Source organism: Catharus ustulatus, chromosome 1, assembly GCF_009819885.2.
Source record: "Catharus ustulatus isolate bCatUst1 chromosome 1, bCatUst1.pri.v2, whole genome shotgun sequence".
Classification (NCBI taxonomy): domain Eukaryota; kingdom Metazoa; phylum Chordata; class Aves; order Passeriformes; family Turdidae; genus Catharus; species Catharus ustulatus.
The window spans coordinates 2769922-2795238 of record NC_046221.1 but is presented as its reverse complement, the minus strand read 5'-3'; the positions used below and the strand labels follow the sequence as shown (position 1 = coordinate 2795238).

At 44.5% G+C, this 25317-nt stretch overlaps 1 protein-coding gene across 1 annotated transcript in view; it reads left to right on the top strand.

Moving 5' to 3' along the window:
* The window catches only part of VIPR1 (vasoactive intestinal peptide receptor 1), a 98356-nt gene extending 73318 nt beyond the window's left edge, over window positions 1-25038 (top strand). The window contains exons 7-13 of the mRNA XM_033071699.1: window positions 6567-6720; window positions 8896-8956; window positions 11853-11922; window positions 15751-15842; window positions 21713-21842; window positions 22462-22503; window positions 24421-25038. Of these exons, the coding sequence (XP_032927590.1) occupies window positions 6567-6720; window positions 8896-8956; window positions 11853-11922; window positions 15751-15842; window positions 21713-21842; window positions 22462-22503; window positions 24421-24612 (741 nt within the window). The 3' untranslated portion in view covers window positions 24613-25038. The remainder of the gene's footprint in view (window positions 1-6566; window positions 6721-8895; window positions 8957-11852; window positions 11923-15750; window positions 15843-21712; window positions 21843-22461; window positions 22504-24420) is intronic.
* The last annotated feature ends 279 nt before the right edge of the window (window positions 25039-25317 follow it).

The window sequence follows — 25317 nt, the reverse complement described above, 5'->3', positions numbered from 1 at the left end:
CAATGCTCCATCCAGGTTCATTCATGGCCCAACCTCCTTGTGGGTGCAAGAGACACAGGAAAGAAAAAGAAATTGTTCCAAAAGCCTTTTCCTGCTGTCTCCATTGCTGCACAGCTTTGACAGAGCAGGAAAGCCTCACCTGGCTGAGGCAGGGGGGTGTGCCTGGGTCAGCCCAGCTCATCCATCTGGGAATGGCATTTCTGCTTTATGAAGTGGCAACAGACACAAATCCAGGTTATAATGGCTTCATAAATTGCTTACTGACAGCTGGCATGAGCCAAGTACTCCAGGGCATGCTCCTGGGTGCATGAAAATGCAATGGTTGTGACCTGAAGGAAAACAGGTTCAGATAAATTGAATTAATTAGCCACTGCCAAGGCTTTAGAGTGAACTTGCATAATGTTTCTGGGGCACCACGAGTGCAGAGCAGGAGTTAACAGGGAAAATGGGAGTTTGGGAACTCTGACACTGACAGTGACCATGAATCCAGTTAAACTGATCTGTCTGTACTCTTAATAATATATTTTTATGCTGAGAGTTGAACCCTCTGAAATGTTCATCATCAAGACATAAGATTACTCTTCCCATGAAGGTCTTTTATTTTTCATAAGTGTTGAGAGCTCATAAATTGCTTTAACAGACCCTTTCAAACTGGAGTCCCTGTGCCTCCACCATGAGCCACTTTGCTCCTGTCAAGAATTTCTTGAATCACATTTCTTCATTCCCAGATATTGTCCTTAACATCCTGAATTTCTGTGCATCTTCCAGGAAAATCTGCAGAGCCACCCACCAGAGCAGCAATTTATTGTTTGAAATTCCCTGCTTGTCACACCCCATGATGGGGAGGCAGGGAAGGAGTCAAAGGCACCCAACTGATTTAGGAGTTTTCTCATTTCAGTATTTGAAGACAATTCATGTCCATTGTCAAACATAAACTTGGTAGGGCTGTTTTATTGCTCACCTGTTTAAATCTGGTCTACAACTGCAATTAAAGTGAGGGAAGAAATGAAAGTGATGGCTTTTTGCCAGGCAGTCTGGCTTCTGTTTATAATTTGATTTTTTTGCTGTTGTTACACAAAAGACTAAGTTAACATAAATGAGTTTCTTTTCCCTTTTTCTTTTTCTCTTTTTCTTTTTCTTTTTTTTTTCTTTTTCTTTTTCTTTTTCTTTTTCTTTTTCTTTTTCTTTTTCTTTTTCTTTTTCTCTTTTTCTCTTTTTCTTTTTCTTTTTCTTTTTCTTTTTCTTTTTCTTTTTCTTCTTTTTCTTTTTTTCTTTTTTTTCCTTTCTCTTTTACTTTTCCTTCTTTATCTTTCTCTTTTTCTTTTTCTTTTTCTTTCTCTTTTTCCTCTTTCTCTTTCAAGGGACACAGTTTAGTGGTGGCCTTGACAGTGCTGGATTTACAGTAGGACTCAATGATAATAAAAGCCTTTTCCAAACCAAATGATTCTCTGATTCTGTGAACTAAAAGTTAAGTTAAAAACAGAGCAAAATCCCCAGTGAAAATTGGAATAAAGTGTTTGGAAACCAAATCCATCCTGACATCTCCATGCCACAGGAATTAATGGGCCATGTTTAGCCATGGACAGAGCAGTTAGATTATAAAATTAGTGGGAATTTGACACTTCCATGAATTCCAGTGAGATGGGGAATTAATCATGTTGTGTAACCTTACAAGCAGAGCAATTATTTGGTTATTGGATCATTGTTACAGATTTCATTATGCTTTGGTTAAAGTGGATGTCTCAACAAAAGGGGGAGGAACAGCTCAAAAGTGATGTATTCCTGAATTTAATTATGATTGTGAGTGTCCAAAGTGGAACTTTATGGAGCTGTAGGGTTGGGCCAGTCCCTGTGCTGGAAATTCTTAATCTCAGCATCTCCAAATCAGGCAATACCTGCCCAATGCTGTCCCATCTTCCAGGTCATGAGTGGGATCTGTGAAAAGCTTTGAAATAAGGTCAGAGAAGCCTCTCTGACCAGGCTGGGGAGGAGATCAGCTCTTGCTGAGTGCAAATCACTCAGCAGCCCTTCCCACAGGTCATGTCTTCTGGGCAACACAAACCAAGAGTGCTGGATAAATCTGTCACTGGGAAAATGAGATTTTATCAGTCCTTTATGGAAGAGACCTGCAGGAATCTCAGTGTAAATCTCTTCCTGCTGCAGTGCTAGAGGGAGCCAGGTGACAGCACCAGAGGAGCTCCAGGGAGGATTTGAGGTCTCAGGGTTCCATGGTTGATGGATTGAGGCAGATCTCAGCCCACATTTTTGCTGCATGCACTGTCCCAACTCCATAAATAATTGCAGGAGCTGCATCACTGACCAGAATTGCATGGGATGTCTTCAGTAGATGTTTAAGCTGGTTTAAATATGCCTTGGTGCCCTGCCCCAAACCTTCCACACCACAGAAAGCCTCAGAGTTTATTGGCACAAGGGTAGAATTGGGGTCTGCACAGGGGTTGTGTCCACACCCAGCACAGCCCATGCAGGGGTAGGAACCCAAAAAGTCCCTTCAAACCCAAACTGTTCCATGATTCTGTACAGGGCAGGTCTTGTGATGGGGATTTTTGTGCTCCTTTGTTCTAAATCCTCCCTGAACCCAAATCCTAAACCTGTAACAAACCATATCCCTACTAAAGAAGGCAAGGGAGGCTTGTGTTGGCATTTCTGTGAAGTTAATTGCCTTTTTTAACAGAGTTTTGTTGCATTCACAAGGTGATCATGGATGTGTGCTGGGTGTGTGTGTGCCTCAAAAATTCAGGCCAGTTCCTGCCCAACTAAGCTGCTCATATTGAGCTTGAGAAATTCATCAGCTGGTCCAGACTGACAACTTTGAGGAGTTATGACTGAGCAGAGTTACTGCCACTGAGGAGAATGATATGTGTATATTCAGTGCACACTCAGCTCTGAGCTATTCCTGCCTCCAGCATCTGAACTGTATTTTTATAGGTGATGTAGTGACCAGATGACCCAGCTAAAAAAATGAAGAGAAAGGTGTTTTTCTCAGGGCTAGCATTGCTCAAAAGGAAAATGGGCACAAGGAAAAAACCTGGCAGGGTTGTTTCTCAGTCTTCTTGTTCTCACCCTTGTGTCCTTTCTCTTTGCCTCTTCCTCTTGAAAGCCCTTGAGCAGGTCTAAGACAGCAGACTCCAGCAGATTTGTACAAAAAATCAAGATTAAATTTTCTTATTGACTACGAGGAATTGGCAGAGAAGCACAAATGTGTTGGGGTTTGTCAGGAGGGGTCAAGAGCCCAGTGCCCCCTTAGCTGGAGGCAGAGTCCTTCCCAGTGCTCAGCCAATTGGAGAGGGAGGGATTTTCATGGGAAAAGCAAATGGCACATCCCTGATGCAGCTCTGAAGAGAGGAACAGGAGAGGAGCCACTTGAGTAGATGTGCCACCCACAAAATCAGGGGGAAAAACATCTCAGTGCCACATCTTTGGGCATGAGCAGAGCAAGATCCCTGAGGAAAGACAAGGAAATAATCTGTAAATGAGCCTGTGGGAGAAGAGAGAGTAGAAAAATCAGTGATGTAATTCAGCTTTTCCTCTTGAAAATGCCTGTTCTAAAAATAGCCCATGTTAGTCTTTCAACAGTGACACATCGTGAGGTCTGCTCTTTATGAAAAAAAACAAATTCTAGAGTTGTAATGGCTCATCTCTGCCCTGTGTCTGTCATCTAAAGGGTAAGAAATCATACATAAAAGGGGATTTTATTCCCCAGAATAAAACCAGCCTCTCTGAGGCTGAATTTCATCAATCAGGAAGGTGAGACCCATGGCCAGGTGCTGCATGGAATAAGGTCTCCCCAAAGGCAGGAAGGGCTGTTTTCCAAAAGTGCCACTCTCAAAGAGGATCAATGGAATAATCAACAATAAAACTACCCCTCTAATAGAAATATCTGCTTTAAATTTACCTACTTTGGGCAATAGTAGCAAGCCCAGACAGTGGAAAAATGTCATTATTTAATTTTAAAGACAGAATAGTGCATCCAACAACATCTCTGTGCCATGGGGGATCCCTGGCTGCAAGACATTACTGCCATGCTCCCAAAACAGTGCACAAAAAGGTCTTTTCTCCAGGTAAAACCAAAAACTCCACCAGTGGTAGGAACTGCTCAAATAAGCAAATATCTCTCAGCAAGGAATTGATTTGCTACAGGTCCTGCAGAGAAGAAATTGCTGAAACCCAGCTGCTGCCCATGTGCATGGAGAAATAAAAACATGGAAGAAGAAAGACCTTGGAGATGATCAGATCCAGCTGCTAACCATGACCCACCTCAGCTTTGTGACGAGCCACCACCACTTTAAGGGAGGAATTAGGGCCAGGACTGCCACAAAATTGGTGTTTGCCAGTTCTGGGAGGAGAGGGGATGGATTTGGATGTGCAATTTCTGCTGCCACAGCCTGAGTTCAGCACAGCTTTCTCTCTGTGCAGCAATAGGTCAGGCTGGAAATCCCTTCCTGAGAGTCAGGGCAGAAATCATTGCACTGTTTGTGAGCAGCCTTCCCTTGTCCTGTGAAGCCTTGCAGTCCCTTGTGCTGTGCTCCTGCCTCTGCCATGAGTTCTGTGCAACCATCAGAAGTGATGCCCTGGTGTTCAATCCCCAAAGGAAATCCTTGTTTTACAGGATTTGATGCTTGGGATACATCAAACCTGCCCCCCAAAACTCACCTGGGAGCTGCTGAATTAGGGCCAAGCACCAGCAGAGTGAAAGCACAAAGGAATTCCCTGCACACACCCAGCAGGAACTCAGGTCTGGGGGGAAGGAAGGAGGGGTGGCAATGTCAAACTTGTCACATTTTGTGTGCCCACAAAATCAAGGAAACCAGATGTGTGGTGGTGCCGTGGGGGTGAGGCTGCTGCATCCCCCTGTGCCACCTTCCCTTCCTGGCACTCCCTGAAGTCACTCAGAATATTCTGAGAGGGAAGGGAGTCCAATTCCTGCTGTGCCTCCCCATCAGCACCCCTCAGCAGGTCTGTGTTTGTGCTGTGCCTCACAGGAGGGAGCTGATGTGCACAGAATTTGGGTATCAGGAGCCCAGCAGGGTCCCCAGTGTCACACACTGATGAGTTGAGGGCTGAGGGTGGGGACAGTCCCTCCCAAAACACATGGCATTGATTAAACTCTTTCCACACTTATTCTTTTAACCAGTGTTTCACAGCAGCTGCTTTCAGCAGGAGAGGAGTACAGGGGGAAGTGGGGTCTTGTCACTGGTGCAAATTATTGCTGTAAATTAAACATTCTGCACATGCAGGACACCAGGGAAGTGCCACCAAGCAGGGAGTGAGAGCAAACACTTGCCCCAGAAAGTGCAGGGAGAGCCAGGCAGAGGCACTGAAAGCAACAGGACAATTGCTGAGTCAACACCTCGAGGATGTGTAGTGATGCAGTGGGTGCAAAGTTTCCCTTAAGTGTCAGAAATTTCCATTTATATCCATTCCTTTGCTAAGGGAACTGTTCCCATTACCTGTGCTGCAGTGAAATCTCCACACAGCAAGTTACTGTTTAATTATTCATTTACTGAAGGTAAACAATTCCCCTTCTCTTTTGAAATGTCTCCCCTTCCAGAGCAATAAAAGCTGTGAATGCTTTTGTGTGCTTACCCTGCTTCTCCCACCTATCCTTTATTTTAAAAATACATATCCCAGTCCTTCTTCTCCTGAAGAGGAGCAACTTTTTGTAGACTTGGGTTTTCAGCATAGAATTCATTCCGTGAGGAGTTCAGGTGCTGCACAAAGCAATCCCAAAGATCCACCCAGAGCAAGGGTCAATGGTAATTTGGTGGGAATTTCTTTCTTGTGGGAATGTGTGTCTTAGTTTGGAGGACAGGTGTCTGCTGAGAAATGCAGGAGCCTTTATTTGAAAATGGAGAATGTAAACCCCTCCCTCCAAATTATTATAATTTTGAAATCAAGGGACTCTCAGGCAAAGATATGGGAATTAGGAATAACAGCTCTTTACTAGGGAAATTAAAATAGAAATACAGCACTACAAAGAACAAACCCCAAACCCTGACACAGTCAGAGTACAACCTGACACCCGTCAGGCAGGGTGTTGGCAGCAGTCCCATTCCATGGTGGCTGCATCCTCCTGCAGTGACAGATGTGGCTCAGTTGGAGCAGTGCTCCTGTACAAGGTGCAGTTTCCCTCCGGAGCTCCAGTGGGGATGTGGAGAAATCCGGTTTTCCTCTGGAGTCCAGTGGAGAAAGGGGCTCCCTTAGTGTCCCAAAACCTCTGTTTTTATCTTGGTAAGAAATGTTGAGCTCTTCCCCCTGGCTGGAGCAACTCCCAATGGGATGCAGTAATTTTATCAGTGCCACAGTGGGACTCAATGGCCATGAGCAGAAAATGACTGGCTGGAGGAAGGATGGGTTGTGAAAAGATAAAGAACAATGCCCTGCCTGGTTTCAATGGATGGCCCATTAGCAGAATATCTCCCACAGAGATCAGGATCACTGCCCCACCCTCAACAGATGGTGATAGAACAGAAACCTTTGATCACACTCTGTATTGTAACCCAAGACAATGTGCTGCTGTTCACCACTGTCCATTTCTGCTCTTCCAGGTGGGCTGCAAGGCTATGATGGTTTTCTTCCAGTACTGTGTCATGGCCAACTTCTTCTGGCTGCTGGTGGAGGGGTTGTACCTTCACACCCTGCTGGTCATCTCCTTCTTCTCAGAGAGGAAATACTTCTGGTGGTACATCCTGATCGGCTGGGGTACGCATCTGCTCGGGGGGATGCCACTGGGGATCCTCACTGGCATTTTTAGGAATTTAGCACAGAAACCTGGGCACTCAAATGGGGCAGGGATGTTGTAGACAGCACCCAGCCCTGCAGAGTCCTGAGAAGGATTTGGGGCAGCTGGTGGGATGAGAGGTTGGGCAGGAGTTCAGAATGTGCCCAAAAACCCAACTGTGTCCTGGGCTGCATCAAAAGAAACGTGGGCAGAGGTCAGGGAGGTGACTTTGTCCCTCTGCTGTCCTCATTTGAGACTCCACCTGCACAGGAGCATCCAGCCATGGGGTCCCCAAAATAAGAAGGATGTGGAGTGGTTGGAGCAACTCCAGAGGAGCCCCCAGAGCTGCTCCAAGGCTGGAGCCAGGCTGGGAGAGCTGGGAATGTTCATCTGGAGAGGAGAAGCTGGGATCCAGGAGAGCTGGAGAGGGACTGGGGACAAGAGATGGAGGGACAGGACACAGGGAATGGCTTCAAACTGACAGGGAGTGGATTTAGGTTGGATATTGGGAAGGAATTCTTTGATCCTGACTAGGATCTCAAGTTTGATATCATGCATTGACCTTAAATTGTAAGGATGGATCCCAGCAAAGCAGAGCTCCTGGGCTGAACCAGACCCTGAATTCAGGCCAGCCTGACTCCCATCACCTGTGTGCTCATGCTGGAAACCTTCTGTTCACTGCACTGCTGATTTCTCCAGCCTCGATGCAAATCCAGTCTCAAACGCATTAAAAAAATTAAATTAAAACCATATTATGAAAATAAAATAAAATAAAATAAAATAAAATAAAATAAAATAAAATAAAATAAGCAAAACAAAATAAAATAAGAAAAATGGTAAGGGAGAATTAAGCTCGTCACAAAGCAACTCACAACTGAATTGCTAACTTATGCCATTTACTCCTACCAGATCAACTTCTATTTCTCCAAAAAGGAAACAGATTTTTTTTTCCCCTTCACGCCATTTAGTGGAAGATTCATATTTAAGTAAGCAAATAACTTTCTACTGCCTGCTCTCAATAGCTGAAACTGAGAAATTATTAGAGTGGGGAAGAATCTTGAAAATAGAATTGTGCCATGTACAGGGATTTGCCTGGGCTCAGGACTGGATCAATTTTCCAAGGAGTAACTTCCATAGGAAGTGGCAGGAGCTGCACTGGGGCTCCCACTGCAGGGAGAGATGATTCTCTGTGCCCTGGGCAGGAGGAGGGATGATGGCAGCAGGTCTTGGTTCAGTCACTCAGGTCAGACCTTCTCCAAACTCACCTTGTGCTCCAGATGTTCTTTATTTCAGCACTGCAGAGCTGGCAGGTTTTTGAAAAAATGCACAAAGGGAATGATTTAAATCAAAGGAAATTTCTTGCACTCCTCATGTGTCCTGAGCTTGCTTGGGTGCAGAAGAGCAATTCCAGAATTGAGGCTTGAGGGAACTTTTGGCCTTTCAGTCATCCATCATTTGCAAGAGCATCAGGGATGGGTCTGGAATGGACTGTGCATGAATTAATAATTTGGATGCTCTAATTACAGTTTTTACTGACTGTAGTATGATTGCACTTGGAAATCACTGGCAATAAAGTGTACATAATCTGTGAGTCACACAGAGCAAAGAGATGTGTCCTTCCTGGAGTATTTCCAACCAAATTCCAGTCAAACACTAGAGACACCCTGGAAGATTCTGGAGAGGGGACAGAGGCAGCTTCACCTGGCACTCCAGGCTCCCTTACAGGGCAAAAGAGCCCAGGGATATTTCATATTTATTGTTCTAAATCAAACATTTAACTGTTGGATGGCTTGTGTGTGAGAAACACATCATTCTGGTGACCTCCTGATGGAGGTGCCCCAAGTGATCCCATTCCTTCATTTCACCCCTGGAAGTTTTTTTCTAGGCACTGCAGCAGGAAAATCAACGTGCTCAGAGCAATTCCAAAGAGCTGATCTTGCATGGCCACAGGGAGGGAAAGGGAACCTTGCCTGTTTGGCATGTGAGGGTGGGAAATGTGCAGTATTTTGGCACCCCTGAGGGAAGGCATCCCCTCAGTCACTCAGGAGTGAGGGAGAACAGCCCTGAGAAAGGAGGCAGATTTTAAATAATCTAATTAAATCAGGTAACCATTGGATCATGATTTCTGACAGCAACCCCTTCTCTTCTCTCCTCAGGTGCCCCCTCTGTGTTCATCACTGCCTGGACTATTGTCAGGATTTACTTTTTCGATGTTGGGTAAGCCTGTGCACTCAGTTCTCTTTCCTTTATAATATAAATCTGCTTTTCTTTATGGCCAGGGAAAGCCCTGAAGTCTTAACAACCCAAAACCCAGCAGCAGTGCCTGCTCTCTCCTCTCCCCTGCCACCAGGAAATGCTCCAAGGACTCCCTGAAATGTCATTTTAGGCCAACCACTCACCCTCTTTGCTTCCCAGTGCCTTGGTCAGTATATTTTCAGGGGATTTGTGAGCATTTTTATTTTTTTATTTGTATTATTTGTATTATTATTATGTATTATTTTTATTTGTATTTATTTATATTATTGATGGCTGCATTTGGCCCCATGCTCAGAGCAAATATTTGCACCCTGCAGAATGGACACTAAAAATGCAGCAGGAATTAATAAACACCAATAATAAACCCAATTGGTTAATAAACAGAATTCTCTCCCAGTTCTCAAAATTCTTTTTTTTTTTGTCAAGCAGATTTTAGGATCTATTCTTCATCCTTTTTAACCTAGCAGCAGCCTTTGATATTTTGTAGGAGAAGCAGATAGAATGGAGCTAAGAAAATGAGGCAGATACCAGAGTTATCCAAGGATATGTGCCAGTAAAGAGGATTTGATCCTGAAATCCTCATTCTTGCCTTTATTCAGGCAGTCAGACTGCAGGGTTTTGTAGGAAACACCCCAGAGAGATTCAGAATCAAGAGCTTATTCCATCCTCAGTGTGCATTCCCTCACTTCTCACATTTCCATCCTGGAGTTAAGTCCATTTTCTCCCCTGCATTCTCCCCTCCAAATGTGTCCTGATTTGCCCTTTTTTCAGTACCAGAAGCAGCTCAGTTTTCTCACTGCATTTTTGATTTATAGTCATGCCAGCACATTTCCTGAGGGCTACTTACGTCCTTTATGGTTTCACTCTATCTGCATAAAACTGACCTTATTTACTCTGTTAATAAATAACCCCTAAATGAGACAGAGACAGGGGGATTGAACCATTCTGGATACCAGTTTTTCTTACTATATATTCCCATTCAGCTCCAATAATTCTTAATAAAAATACAGAATTCTTTGCATTTTCTGGGGGCTTTAAAGCCCTACATTTTTGTGCTGAGTAATACAGAGCAAGAATTTACAGAATATATTAATACCTAACACAGGTGGGTTTTTTTTTTTTTTTTTTCATTACCTGAAGAGAGAAAAATTACAGGAAATTAATCCAGATTAATTTAGGTTAAATTGGTTAAACAACACTAAGCTTCTATTTAAATATTCCAACTCCAAATGAAAATGACCTTCATTCAGACTGTCTCAATTTATATCAAAAATGAAGTGCTCTAGATATAATTAGAGCCACTTTAATTTTAAATGAAGGGGCAGCACACACCTTGCAGGAAGCATCTGCATGTGAGCAATTTGCTCCATGTCTCTGTAGTCAGTGTAGTCCACAAAGTGCAATTTTTATCTCCTAAAGTTGGTGCTTAAAATAGGTTTCAGGAACTAAAAGTGCCTCTCTTCATCTCCTGCTGCCTTCACTGCCAGCATTTGGAATTGGAGGAGCTGAATCTGGGTGAAATTGTCTACAGTGGGCTCCACTGATCTATTCTTACATGACAGCAGCCCAATTCCCATGAATTCTTTCCTAAAAATGCCCCTTCTATCACCTGACTGTGCAGGTAAATGTGTCCCAAGCAGTATCAGTCATTTCCACATCAGCCCTTTCCTCTCATGTCCTCAATGGCTTTAGAGCAGTCCCAGGTGAGTGGTGGTGTGAGCAGACAGCTCTGCCTTCAGGAGGAAATAAATCCCACCCTGGATTTAGTGGGACTAACTCCACCACTGGCTGCTATTTTTTTTTTTAGAAGGATGTAATTTTTTTATTTTTTTTTCTACTGGTGCCAAATGCTCTGTGCTTATCAACCCCCCTCTGCAACAAGGAGGAGTTTTTAATTAGTGCTTTGTCTGGAGTTTCTTCTGTCTTCACTCAGAGCCAGGATTAAAAAAACACACGAAGGAGATGAATTTTCTCATGTTTGGGGCTTGGTTGTTTATTAAATCTTATCTAAAGTACAGAGAGTTCTACAACACTTTTAGCCACCAGCTAAAAGTGAGCAAAATGGAGATGAATCCAGCTACAAGGTCTCTTAAAGCCAAACAGTCCAGTAGAGAATTAACACCTATATTATTGATACTTTTAACCCAATAACCAAATTCCCATGACCCTCAGTGTGACACTGACTGACCAACCAGAAATTACTGCCTGAAACCATGGAGGAGGAGGATGAACACTAAAAGAGACATCACCCAAAATCCTCCATCCTGTCCCATACCTATTACTCTATTATAAAAACCTTAAATTCCAAACCCTTCACCATGTGAAATCACACACTTCTATTTAACTCCACACCTGTGATTTTAACTCCATCACCCAAATTTGGAGCCTTCTCCAGGGCCTCAGGTCACAGCAGTGTTCTCCAGGGACTCAGTGCCAGAAGGTTTGGATCCCAGATTTGTGGGATCCAACACCCCTCCATACAGGATGGTGGACAGCACTGAGCCCTGATGAATCTTTTCATAGATTTTGATTGATTTTCATGGTTTCTATAGAATTTCCCTGCAGCAGAACTCACTGTAGGAGAAATTTTAAAAATCACCATCCTCCCCCACATTCACCCTGGCTAACATCCTCCAGCCCATTCCATGGCATCACAGCTGGGATATCTGGTACCTATCAGTGCTCACAGCCACTGCAAAGCAAGTTTTGGCCATTCTCAGTCCATGCACAAGAAGTTTAGTCCTCTTCACACAACCCAGCCTAGCAAAATTTGGCTTTTAGGGAAAGCTGAGAAGGTTACAGCCCTGCTTGCTTGCTGTGATTGATGTTTTAAGTCTGGCTTTGTTTTTTTTTTTAGGTGCTGGGAGGAAATAGTGGAATCCCCATTCTGGTGGATCATTAAAACTCCTATTTTGGTGTCTATTTTGGTAAAGTATCAGCACATTCTGCTGGCTGCAAAGCCACCTTTGGTCCTAGGTGGGGAGGGGTGAAGGGATGTAGAGAAGTGTCCTGTAAATGTCCTGGACAATGCACTGCCAGGTGGAATCCCACTGTACATCAAACATTTGCTTCAAGATGAGGGAATTCTCCTCCAGATCAACCCCCCCACCTGCAGCACTGACCATGGGAGGAGTTTGAGTGACCAGACCACCAGGAGCTCACTTGGTGTAGCTTTGACCACCTCCCTCTCCTTGGTGGAGTGGCCATGGGAGGGGAGATTGAGGAATGTGCTTGGACATCCAGGAAAGACTCCTTGTGCCTGAGGAACCTGAATTCCATCAGATGAGCTGGGCTAGGAGTGGGTTTGTTTCTCTGAGGATGACTCGTTCAGTTGTAGATGTCAACACTACAAATTAACACGAGATGAGTCCGACCATCAATCTCCCCTTAGATAAAAAGGGAGTGGGTGAATTCCCTCAGGAATTTGTCTCTCCAGTACAGGGTTGCATTCCAGCTGTGTATTTTTGGAGTTAATTCAAGAGGAGCTTGGCTAATTTCCAGAAAAATCAACAGAGGTGTTTTATTTTTATCCTCTGGATATGATCAATCCTGACCACACAAACCAGAACACTTCTGAGGAATTCTGGGTCCTTCCATGCTTGTTGAACACTGCTCTGTTGGGCATGGATCCAAACCTTAAAATCAAATGGACTGGAGTTAAACTTAGCTTTGAGATTTCTTAAATGAAGTCAAGGATGTGGGAAGGGAAACAAAACAAACAAACAAACAAAAAAAGCAACAAATCAAATCAAATATATCTCTTTGAAACAGAAATCTTTCCTTAGACATTCTTCTTATTCCATGTACATTATGACCTTTACAAGAAGACTTTTTTTTTTTTCCTGTGGCATTTATCTTGCAAGGATTCCAGACTGAAGGTTTCAATGATGACATCTTGCTCTGTTTACCTGACTGGAAAGAAACACAGTAGTTAGATGACACATCTCCAAATATTTATATCATCCTGGATAGCTATAGATAGTATTTTCCCTTTCCTGAGATAAGCTTTCAGTCAAAAAACACACCCTTTTATTCTCCTCAGATCAATGGGCCTGTATTTTCTTTTGGCCAATAAATCTTTTCCTCACTGCCAAACAGAATTTACCCAGCAGTTCCTGATTTTCCTTCAGCAGATATCCTATAAATCTGTCCTAAAGGAAGGGCTGATAGCCACTGGCTGATGAACAGCAGGTTTCTCCAGGGGGTAATGCAGCATTTCCCCCAAATCCATGGGAATATAGCTGATATCCCTGTGTGAGGAAGAAATTACACAAGATCTATAAAAAAATACATTCTACAAGATCTACAAGAAAATATCCAAGATCTGTAAGAGCTTTATACATGAGATATATCTCGTGTACAAGGTGTTAAGCACTGGGAGCACATTGATTACCTTTGATTATACTCTGGGGATAAAAAATAATCTAAACAACTTCTCCAATATCCTGATTCCTGTATGTTCTGCCATGGAATTCCAAGGTTGTACCAAGCCCTTATATCACACTCCATTCCATATTTGCTCTTGACTGCTCCAAGCCAACACAGTCAGAATTTAATTGCTGCACTCTTGCCTTCCTTGCAGCAGCTTGTGTGTTATCAATGCTCATTAGTGTAATTGATCTAGATAATACTGGTTTGGACTAATAAATTTCACTTGCCACCAAATCAGACACACAAACTGTTCATTTGAGGAAATAAATACAAACAGAAGCTATGATAAATGGCTCAGGATAGGTGAGAAGTGATTAAGTAATGCATCATAACCAAGAAATGCAATTAATATTCTATCACTCATTGGCTTTGGAAAAAGAGTGTCTATTTGAGAGATGAGCTTCAATCTGTTTTATTCATCTATTGTTGTGATAAGTAGAGGAATTGCTGGAAGAAATCTTATAATCTATTCTTGCAAGGAATCAGACTGGCTGGTTTAACACAATCCCTTCCAGCTGCTGAGCCTCTAAAAATCAGAATCATTTGCACATTCACTGACCATGAAAGGATAAAGAAAGGGGTTGTGTGCCAAACTAAAACTGAACTAAGTCCCCAGAAATCTGTCATTGCTTTTCTGTTGTCTGTGTTGCATGGGTAACAGGATGACTCAATGGAGAGGACCTGGAAAGAAGCAGATTTTTATTCAGTTCATGCCATCAGGACATTCCCATTCTCAGCTCTACACCTTTGCTATGAAATAAGGTTCACATTGCTTGAGTTCATTGGCAGAGCGCTGTGAGATTTTGGGGTGGAAAGAACCACCTAAAATCTGGATTTCAGCCAGACTGCTCTGCTCTAACAATGCCAGCAGGGAATGTTCCCTGCTGCCTTGGGGACATCTGTCCCTTGCTGCACAAGGTCTCCAACAGGACATGGCCAACATGATGCTTGAAACAGAGGATAGACCAGATGAAGAGAATAAAAGTGGGTATTTGTTATAGGTGCACCTTGAGCAGTCAAAAGCCTCCAAGGGGCTCCACCCAAGGTGGATGATGGTCAAGAGTTTTTCATACAATTATAAGTTTTATTAACCCCATTTACATATTGAGTTAATGCTCCAATTACAGCTTCATATACTTCCAGTTTGCTCCCCACTAACTCACTTTTGTTTGTATTTTTTGAAGCCTGAGACAGTAAGATAACCTTGAGTTTCAGGCCAAGAGAGGAATTGTTTTATCTGAATAAAATGGGAGAACAGGAGCTGACAGGCTATGGAGTTTTAGAGCTACACACTAAAGCAGCACAGGATCTGAAAAATACAAAAGCTAAATCCTACAGCATCAAATAGGATTGAGCAGAGGCTGATGGATTGGATCCTGCCTCGTGTTTTGCTTTGGTCTGGTTTGGTTTGATTTGGTTGATTTGGTGTGGTTTGGTTTGGTGTGGTTTGGTTTGGTTTGGTTTGGTTGTGGTATGGTGTGATTTGGTTTGGTTTGGTTTGGTTTGGTGTGGTTTGGTTTGGTCTAGTTTGGTTTGGTTTGGTTTGGTTGATTTGGTTTGGTTTGGTCTGGTTTGGTTTGGTCTGGTTTGTTTTGGTTTGGTTTGTCTGGTCTGATTTGGTTTTGCCTGGTTTGCTCTGGTCTGGTTTGCTCTGGTTTGCTCTGGTTTGCTCTGGTTTGCTCTGGTTTTGCCTGGTCTGGTCTGGTCTGATTTGGTCTGGCCTGGTTTGCTCTGTCTGCTCTCCCTGGCTCTCCACACTCAGCTCAGCAGCCCAGCCCGTGTCCCCGCGGGTCCCAAGGCTCCTCCCCGGACGTCGTGCGGAGCTGTGCTCGATGGGCTTGACATCATCATACTTGGGATGTATGACACAAAGTCCCAAGCAGGCTGATGTCAGGCCCAAGATGCCATCCTGTGTCCGAGAGGGGCTCTCTGCTCATGGCTTGTGTCCTGGTTTAGGGCAAATTTGGGAGAAAATATGAGTGGGGTTCCTTTAGGAAACAGATTCAAGCAGGGAGCAAGTGCAGTCTCTGATAACAAACTCTGCACCTCTTCTCTCCCCCTTCACTCCTGGAACCAGTCTTAGAGCTGCAGCACTCAATATCCAACACCAACACAACACTGGGAATACAAACACCACAAAGTTACCCCAAGACAGCTTGTTCAATGACAGCTCATTCATGGCAAAAACATCCCAGTGAGATGAATTCCCTTGGCAGCTTGTTCCATGGCAAAAACATCCCAGTGAGAGGAATTCCCCCTAGTGATGGGCTCTTTTCCCCAGAGAAAAACACTGATGTTTTACCCCTCTCCTCCCATCTTGACAGGTGAACTTCATCCTCTTCATCTGCATCATCCGTATCCTGGTCCAGAAGCTGCATTCCCCAGATGTTGGGCACAACGAAACCAGCCAATATTCGTAAGTCCCAGACTTTTCCAGCCCTGTCCTGTGGGGTTTTTTTGGGAAACCTGCCTGGCTGCTTGATAGTTCATGATTGGGTCTTGGTTTGTGATTGCGTCTGTCTGCGCTGATCAAAGTCAATTAATTTTAGTTGCTTAAAGCAGATTAGGAATCAGGAAATGGAGCGTTTGCTAAAACAGCTGGGCAGGTTTTATGTCAGTTTGTGGCAGGTGAGAGGGATTTCTCCTGGGATTAATGATGAAGAAATGAGAGTAATAATAATGATCATGAAGCCAAATATGATTTTTCTTTGAATATTTAATGTTTATTGGATTCTGAAGGCAGAAGGAGCCTGATGGAAAACAAAAAAATTGCTTTCTACAGTGTACAGGTTTATTTTTTCCTGACCTTTCAGAAGGAGAGATCTAGAAAATTACCACTCAGTAGGATCTATGACAAATTTTCCTTATCCTAAGAGATCTCTAAACAAGATTGGATTAACTCAATACATTTCTCTTCTCTATTGAGAAGGATCACTGTCTTAGAAGTTTTGTTTGATTTAATGCTTTTATTCTGGGGATATGAGGTTGACCTTAGTGGGGCTTTATGTAATGAACAACCTGTAGGAGAGATCAACATCTCTCAGTGGCCAAGGCTGGTCTCAGCTGCAGTATTGGAAATGAAAGAAATGTCTATCTCCATGGATTTATTCTGGCTTAAACACAAATAAAATAAAAGATTTTTTTTTTTACTTTTCCCACTGTTCTGGCTCCACTTTTCAGCTATCCTGGATATTTATCAAATATTTCCTAGAAAAGAATTAAATGAAAAAAGTCCAGTGTCTGCTTGTAAATCTTTGTCTTCGGAGGGAGCTGTGCTTTTGGTACCCTGAAAAATCTCAGTTCATCTTCCTGCAGGATGGAAAACAATAACAATATGTTCCTTAAATCCTGCCCAGCCAAGGCACTGAAACTTTCTTTCTGGTGATGCTGAATTATTCATTTAATCTGCCTCAAGATTCTCAGATTGATGAAAGGAAATGCCAGTTTTTGACCTTAATTTTCCTGGCAGCAGCCAAAGCCAATTACCTGTTTTTCTGTCATCACAACACACCAACATTAGCAGACCCTGTACTTTCTACCACCTCCCCTTCTGGACTGGAATTTTATCTTTGCACCCCAGGTTTGCAGCAGGTGCACAGATTAAATCAGCATATTTAAATACGTTCTAGTACAGGCACTGCTGACTCCTGTTCACCTTGGCACAAGTGCATCTGAAGGGTTATGCCCAGATTATCTCAGAGGTCATGCTGGGCTTTGGGTTCAGCACTCATCTTCCAGTGAGGTGGGAGCTGCCAGGAAAGCTCTTTTTGCCTCGTAAACAACCGTAGGGGATGTTGGAAAACACAGATTTCCCCTGACTGACCTCCCAACAGGGGGTTCTGCTGAAGGACAGCTGATCCTGACACCTCCACGTCCTCACCCTCCTTCCCCATGATTTACCAAAATATGAGTATTGGTCTAATACCCATACTCAACTGTGACAGACAAAAGACTCTCTAACAATTTAAAGTTACAAAGTGAATGTTTATTCAGCGCTGGGCAGCAGCGTGGGGTAACCCCCAATACACACTGCAAAATTACAGGTGGTCACAGAGTCTATTTATTGACAAAAGGTTCAAACAAATACATATTCATAATACCAGCCCCTCCCATCCCTTAATTAGCTGGAATGGCAATTAAGCAGCGTGGTTGGCTTCTTGAATTAAGTCTGGGGTCGTTTTTGTGGGGAGGGGTCTTAGAAGGAGGAAGTAAGGTGAGTCTTCCTCACCCTGACCTTTTCTATCAATGACAGTACAAATGGCTTTTGGGGCAACTCCAGTTTTGCAAAGAATGAGTTTCTGGTTGCAATTGTTTGTGTTCTTTGGACCTACCTACCAGTTTCATCCTTTCCCATTGCAAGCACAGCTAAGCAAACATAAATTGACAGGCAATCAATTATTGAAGTTTCAGGTAACTATCTCAAGCCCAGTTTCTTTTAACTTTTAACTAAAATCCTAATTTTGTTAGATTAGTGTTTCACCCACCTCCAAAGACAGCTCAGCTCCATTAGGGGATGAATGGGTTGCTCACTTGACAGAATCACAGAATCCCACAAAGTTTTGGGTTTTAAGGGACCTTAAAGCTCATCCAGCTTCAGCCCCCTGCCATGGGCAGGGTCACCTTCCTCTACCCCAGGCTCCTCAGAGCTCCTTCCAAACTGCCCTTATAGTTTTAGGTTTCCAAGCCACACAAGGTGCTTTAGGACACTTCCAATACTTGCATGGACCTGTCACACAGGACACAGGGTCTATGGGACACTTGTCCCCTTGTCACCCAGCCACCAGCCACATCTGGCTGGGGCAGCTGGAAATCTGTTTTCTGTATTCATTGCAGTCAACATTTTCCTGTAGAAACAAATATTAAATGTGTGAAACTGAAGGTTGGATCCCACCAAGGCGAGTTCTCAGCATGGTCCCAAGATTTTTCCATTTAGACAGCAATCTATGGAGCCCTCTGGGGTGTGACTACAGGGGCCAGCAGCTCTTAGCAAAAAACTGATGCTGAAATGTTGAGGGGGCTGGGGGTGTTTAGCCTGAGGAAGAGGAGTTTCAGGGTGACCCTACTGCTCTCCACAACTCCCTGAAGGGAGATTGGAGCCAGGTGGGGATTGGGTTCTGCTCCCAGGGAACAGGGACAGGATGAGAGGAAATGGCCTCAAGTTGTGCCTGCAGAGCTTCAGGTTGGACATCAGGAGGAATTTCTTCACCTAAAGGGTTGTTAAACATTGGAAGGGGGTGCTCAGGGAGGTTTGGAGTCCCCATCCCTGGAGGTGACCCAGGAAGGGCTGGAGGTGGCACTCAGAGCTCTGGGCTGGGGACAGGGTGGGGATTGGGCACAGCCTGGACTCTGTGACCTTGGAGGGCTTTCCTGACCAAATGACTCTACCAAATCTGAGACAAATCTCTCTTAAACTAACAGCATCCTGGATATCTCATTTGCATTTCTCCCTCCTTCTCGTGTGTATTTTGTATTGTTTATTTTCTACAAACACAGTCTGCTGACATGCTGACAGCATTGTTCAGCTCCAAAAGGTCTGAGTTTAGCTGCAGGCTGGAAATTCAGGTGTGCTGCTGATTCCATCATTAATGCTGCACACAGGGAGCTGGGCTTTCATGTGTTGGAAGCTCTAAAAACGAGTCTCCCAAAGCAGTTTTCTGGAAATGACAGGAACATGTGCAAAAATGGGACAGCAATATTTCAGGCAAATAGAATTTGTCTTCTGCAACAGAAAACTGGAGCATAATTCATCTCTCCAATTGTGTCCATGTCCCTGGATTAATATTGTCATCAAAGTCCTCTGAGTAACTTTTCCATTATGATTTCAAGAGTGTGATTGAAATGTTGGTTCACTCTTGCCCACCTCCAAGGGCAGGAGCGGGTTCCATGCAGGTTAATGGACACATGTTTTCCCAAAATTACCTGTGACCAGGTGTATCTGTCAGAGAGGGGAGGTCTGGATGTGCTGGGAATGAGAGTAATGAGGCCTTTGAGAATCCATGGTGTCCAGAGGATTTAACCAGCTTTAGACAATGCCCCGAGCAGTTCTGCCTCAGGCTTGAGAGAAATTACTCTGTGACTGGGTGATGATTTTCCTGAGAGCAGTGTTTAGGTGGTGGAGTCTTTTAAAAATCACAGAACCCAAAATAAAATCAAAAACTCAGTATCTGGTGAAGCTCAGTGTTGGGAGCAAGAGACTGGTATGAGGTGTTCAGATTGGAGGAGGGAGAGTCAAGCTTTGTCATTTATGTCCTTTTCATTACCACAGTCCAGCCAGGAGGGGAAATGTTGTATTTAAGGCCCCAGTGTTGTCTGTAATAAGGTAAAATTTTGTAACCCATTGGAGGTTGCAAGCAGCATCTCTGCCAATGTGGTACACAGAGGTAGCAGCACATCTCCTCTAGGCTGATGTTCCTCAGAGACTGGGGAGAGAGGAGAAATCTCTGCAAAGTCACTGTTGATATTCACTGAACTGCTGGGGAAATGAGTGATTTTTTTATCTGCCAGGACCTGGGGGGGTTAGGGCTTGGTGACACCAGCATGGGTCCCACTGGCCAGAGCTGCTTCTGGGAGTGAGGAGCAGGGAGCACGGAGTGATGATCACCAGAGACAGTGACAGTGACTGTGACAGTGACAATGCAGTGACAGTGACAATGCTGTGACAGTAACAGTGCAGTGACAGCTGTGACAGTGACAGTGACAGTGACAGTGACAGTGACAGTGACAGTGCAGTGACAGCTGTGACAGTGACAGTGACAATGCAGTGACAGTGACAGTGCAGTGACAGCTGTGACAGTGACAGTGACAGTGACAGTGACAGTGACAGTGCAGTGACAGTGACAATGCAGTGACAGTGACAGTGACAGTAACAGCTGTGACAGTGACAATGCAGTGACAGTGACAGTGACAATGCAGTGACAGTGACAGTGACAGTGCAGTGACAGTCCAGTGGCAGTGACAGTGACAGTGACAGTGACAGCTGTGACAATGACAGTGACAGTGCAGTGACAGTGACTGTGACTGTGACTGTGACAGTGCAGTGACAGTGCAGTGACAGTCCAGTGACAGTGACAGTGACTGTGACAGTGACAGTGACAATGCAGTGACAGAGACAGTGACAATGACAGTGACAGTGACAATGCAGCACCAGTGACAGCTGTGACAGTGACAATGCAGTGACAGTGCAGTGACAGTGAGAGTGACAGTGACAGTCCTGTGGCAGAGCAAGGCATCCAAGAGAACTCCGATTTTGGATCCCTATGAGCAGGGATGTGCCTGCTAGTGAGGGATGTGGGAAAGGCAAACTGCTGTGAAGCTCCTCAGCTTCCTGCAAGATCTCATTTTTCCTGGGGTGATTGGGATCTCATTTTGCCTGGGATGGTTGGGATCTCATTTTGCCTGGGGTGGTTGGGATCTCATTTTGCCTGGGATGAGCCTCCAATCACAGCCTTAACTGAGCTGTCTCCAAGCCAGGCCCAGGGAGAGCTACAGGGGAGACACAGGGATGAGCATCCTCTGCACAGAGCTGCCACATCAGCCTCCCTGTGGGCTCCTGCAGGTGGCAAATAAATGAAGATGGTCTGAGAGGTCTGAGAGGTCTGAGAGGTCTGAGCCTGATGATGCTTTGAAGGTGGAGGGGTTGCAGGTGGAAAAATGAATATTTCCAACATCCCAGCCTTAGCTTTATTTCCCCCAGAGGCTCTGAGAGAGGGGGAGATGTCACAGCTTACGAGTGACCAAGGGAGACAAAACCCCCACGAGCATCCTTAGACCCTTGGTTTCATTTTCTTTCTGCCAGCTACTTTTTAATAATGATTACATTTAATACATTATCATCTCTTCCTAATTAGACCCCTGATTACCCAGCATGATGCCATTAAGCACTAATACTGTTCATCCCCCTCCTTTGGAGACATTCATTCTGCAGTAGCCTGTCATTATTCCAAGCTAAACATACCATTTCTCTCCCAGAAGCTGTAATTTTCAGAAATCCCAGGCAAACAAAGACATTGCTAGATGATGATTTAGCTTGTGGAGATGAAAAAAAAAAAGATCTCTGGTGGGAGGGGAAGAAGAGAGGAGGAGGAAAGAAATACCTCCAGTGGAGCTACTGGGAATAAAAATGTCACATTTTATGGTGCCACCAGGTCTGAAATCACCAGCCATCTGCAGTCTGTGGGACAAGGAGAAATAATAAATTTTTGGGCTTGCACAGGGCTCAGCTGCAGATTCCTCAGCCTCTTACCCTGTTCCCTCTCCCCTCATGGCTCATGTTTGCCTTTCCAACAGGAGGCTGGCCAAGTCCACTCTGCTGCTGATCCCTCTCTTTGGCATCCACTACATCATGTTTGCTTTCTTCCCCGACAATTTCAAAGCAGAAGTGAAGCTGGTCTTTGAGCTTGTGGTTGGGTCATTCCAGGTAAGCCACAATTTGTGTCACCAGGTCTGTCACTAGGTCTGTCACCAGGGAGAAGTGGAACAAGCTGGACGTGGGTTTTTTCCTGGGCATGCCCAATCCTGCTCTTGTACCTTTGTGGAAAATCTATTCACTCCAGCCTGGCCAGGATGAAAGATAAATTTATATTTTGCCTTCCAGAATGAGATTCTCTTCCCTGCTTTTAAGAAATGAAAAGAAAATGTTCCTCTGTACATTGGAATCTGTGGTTTTTTCATGCTTAAGGGAGAAAAACAAGCACCTCAGTTCAGTTTTTGTATTTTTGATGTGTCCAAGGCCAGGGTGGTTGGGGCTTGGAGCAGCAAGTTTCATTCAGTGGTGAATGATTAACATCCCTGTCTACACCTTCATCACTGCACATCTGGCACCTGGAAGTGCTCAGAAACTGTGCAGATGTGGCACTTGGGGACATGGGTTAGTGGTGGACTTGGCTGTGCTGGGGGAAAGGTTGGGCTTCATCACCTTTGAGGTCTTTTCCAACCTGAACAATTCTGTGACTGTGTGATCTCTCCTTTGAGAGCTGAATGGATCTACACTCTCTCCTTGTCTGCAGTGCTAAAATCCTGTTTTCTCCTTTCCCCAGGGATTTGTGGTGGCAGTTCTGTACTGCTTTCTCAATGGAGAGGTAAGACCAGACCCTCAGTGTGTTTTGGTTAATGTTTGCAGCTAGGAAAAAATGGATGCATGTGGAGAGTGGATTGAGAGGTGTCCCATTCCTGATCCTGATGTTACAATATTGGGGGGAAGGAAGCATCCAAATCTCATCTCTCTCTCCAGGAAAACAATTCAACCATTTGCCTGACACTTTTCAACACAATAAAAAACAACCAACAAACACATCAGGACTTGTGTGTGCACTGCAGCATTGCTGCTGAGCCCATCCTTCCCTCACTAAACAGCATCAAGAGAACTCTTGTGCGAACTTGCACAATCCCTGATCCCAAGGGACCACCTTCAGCAGGGCAGGATAAATCCAATCTAAGCCCTGTTCATGCCTGGTGCCTCCAGGAATCCTCCCCAGGATCACACTCACTGCCAAACCAGCTCAGGCATTGGCGGGATTTGCTAAGCACAGAGCAGTGCAGGTGAACGTGTTTCTGCCTGGCAGGAATACAGTAATTTCACAATTATAAGCCGCACCATTTTGACTAAAATTTTGGTCCGAACCCAAAGTGCAGCTTATAATCAGGTGTGGCTTATATATGGACAAAGAATGAAAAGTTGCTGGCACCTGGAAGTGCGGCTTATAGTCAGTGCGGCTTATAATCATGAAATTACTGTAATCTTGACTGTCCCACATTTTAGTCCTGGCATTCTCATCCTGGCATTGTGCTGTTCCCATGTTTGGTTATCCCAGAGCCCTTCAGACACAGCTGTTTTATCTAATGCATGCTGTTACCTAAAAATCTGCACTGGAGGGCTGCAGGAGGGGACAAGGACAGTGGCCAGGTTGATTCAGTATTTAAACTGGGACAGTGCAAACCAGGTTATTTCTGTAAACTCTCTGAGCAGCAGCAAGCAGCTTCTGTAAAAAAAAAAAAAAAAGAAGCACAGCTGTATTGACAGCTCTACAAACAAGCTGTAGTTAAGTCATTTCTATTTGGACCAAAAACAGGGCACTGAAAAAGAAAGCATCTTAATTACACTCACCAAGTGTTGTCATTGAAGTTGTCTGGCACCTTGACTGTACTGATAATAAATTCTTGTCTGATGGAGCCCAGGGATTTCTGCTCCAGTGATTTACCCACTGGAGTGTCCCCTTTGTGTGGTTAAAAGTTCTGGCCAAGCCAAGTGTAAGAGCTCAAAACAAGGGATGCAGAGCTCCAGACAGGCTTTTTTAAATGCTGTTTATTATATTCAAATGATGCAGCAATTCATGGGCTGTGGGTGACAAGAGTTCAGCCCACAGCCTTGTTATCCACAGCTGTGGGTTCACTTGAAAGCTTTCTTTAGTTTTGGTTACAATACATGATATACTTTTGATTGTAGATCATTTTAATGCATGACAACCAATCAATACTTTTACTGTTACTTATAGCTTATCACAACTACTAATGTTATCATAATGATGCTACTATGTTTTAATTACAAAAGGTTAGTATGTTACAGTTTAAGCTAGAAGTTGTTTTTCAGTTTTCTTGCAGTGGAAAATTCTGAGATTTTTTTCTCTACTTGCAACATGGCATTTTTGTTTGTGAAAATTGTTTTGCTTGGTAAAAACATCTTTGGTTTGAGGTGGATTTATCCTTTGCTCAGAGTCACAAAAGCCCCTTCCAGCTCATTGCTCTTTGCTTTCTTAGCTACCCAGTAAGACTGGCTCAGCAAAGAGAGGAAAAGGTTCCTCTACAGCAAAACTGGCTATCATTTCTATCCCTTCTTCAGATTCTACATTCCAAGATCTTTCTGTTACACACACATATCTGTGAGACCTTCTGCCAAATCCTTCTCCTTCCCAACAGCCACATTTAGTGGTGGGTGAGTCACACAAACAGAACAACACCAAGTGATGCCCTGATGCCTTTTCTGTCTCCCCCACGCCCAGGTGCAAGCTGAGCTCAAGAGGAAGTGGCGGAGGTGGCACCTGGAGAGGTTCCTGGGCTCGGACATGAAGTACCACCACCCTTCCCTGGGCAGCAACGGCACCAACTTCAGCACCCAGATCTCCATGCTGACCAAGTGCTCGCCCAAGACGCGCCGCTGCTCCGGCTTCCAGGCTGAGTTCTCTCTGGTGTGATGGGGACAGGCTGCCCAGGCACTGAGCATCCAAAACTGAGACATGAGGAGCCCCAGGAGTCAGTGGTGCCATGAGAAACCCCTGTGAAATGACCTGCTCCACATGAGCCAACAGAGGACACACAACTGGAAAAGCCGCTGGCAGCCAGGATGAGATGGGACAAGCCAAGAGGCAGAGGGACACTCTTGCTCTCCCTCTTTTCAGGCCTTTCACTCCTCAGTTTCAAGCCCTCAGGGGTTGGTGACTCTGAGGAATTGTCCAAGTTGCTTGAGGACAGCCTGGGAGATGCTGATGTGTCACAAATGATGTGCTGGGGGTAAGGGAGGGAGAGCCGCAGTCCTCGGTGGCTTTACCAGAACTGGCATCTCTGAAACAGGCAAATTGCACTTTTTAATTTTTTTCTCTTTTTTCTCTTTTTTTTTTTTTTTTTAATGAGCCAGTAAAGGAGAGACAGAGGCAGGAAACAGTGGGGGGAAAAAAAAAACCAAACATATGAATGTGCCAAAATTCCTGTGGACAAGAGGTGATGATGCAGCACCAAAGACAGTGCTGGGGACAGCAGGTAGAGGCCAGCACATGGCCCCCACATTTTACACAGGTGGAGACGAAGCTGCAGCACCAGGAAAGCCCCTTGGAGGATGCCCCAGTGTGTTCTGCTAATTCCTTGGGAGCAGAAGATTTCCAGGCACCCTTGGAAGAGCAATC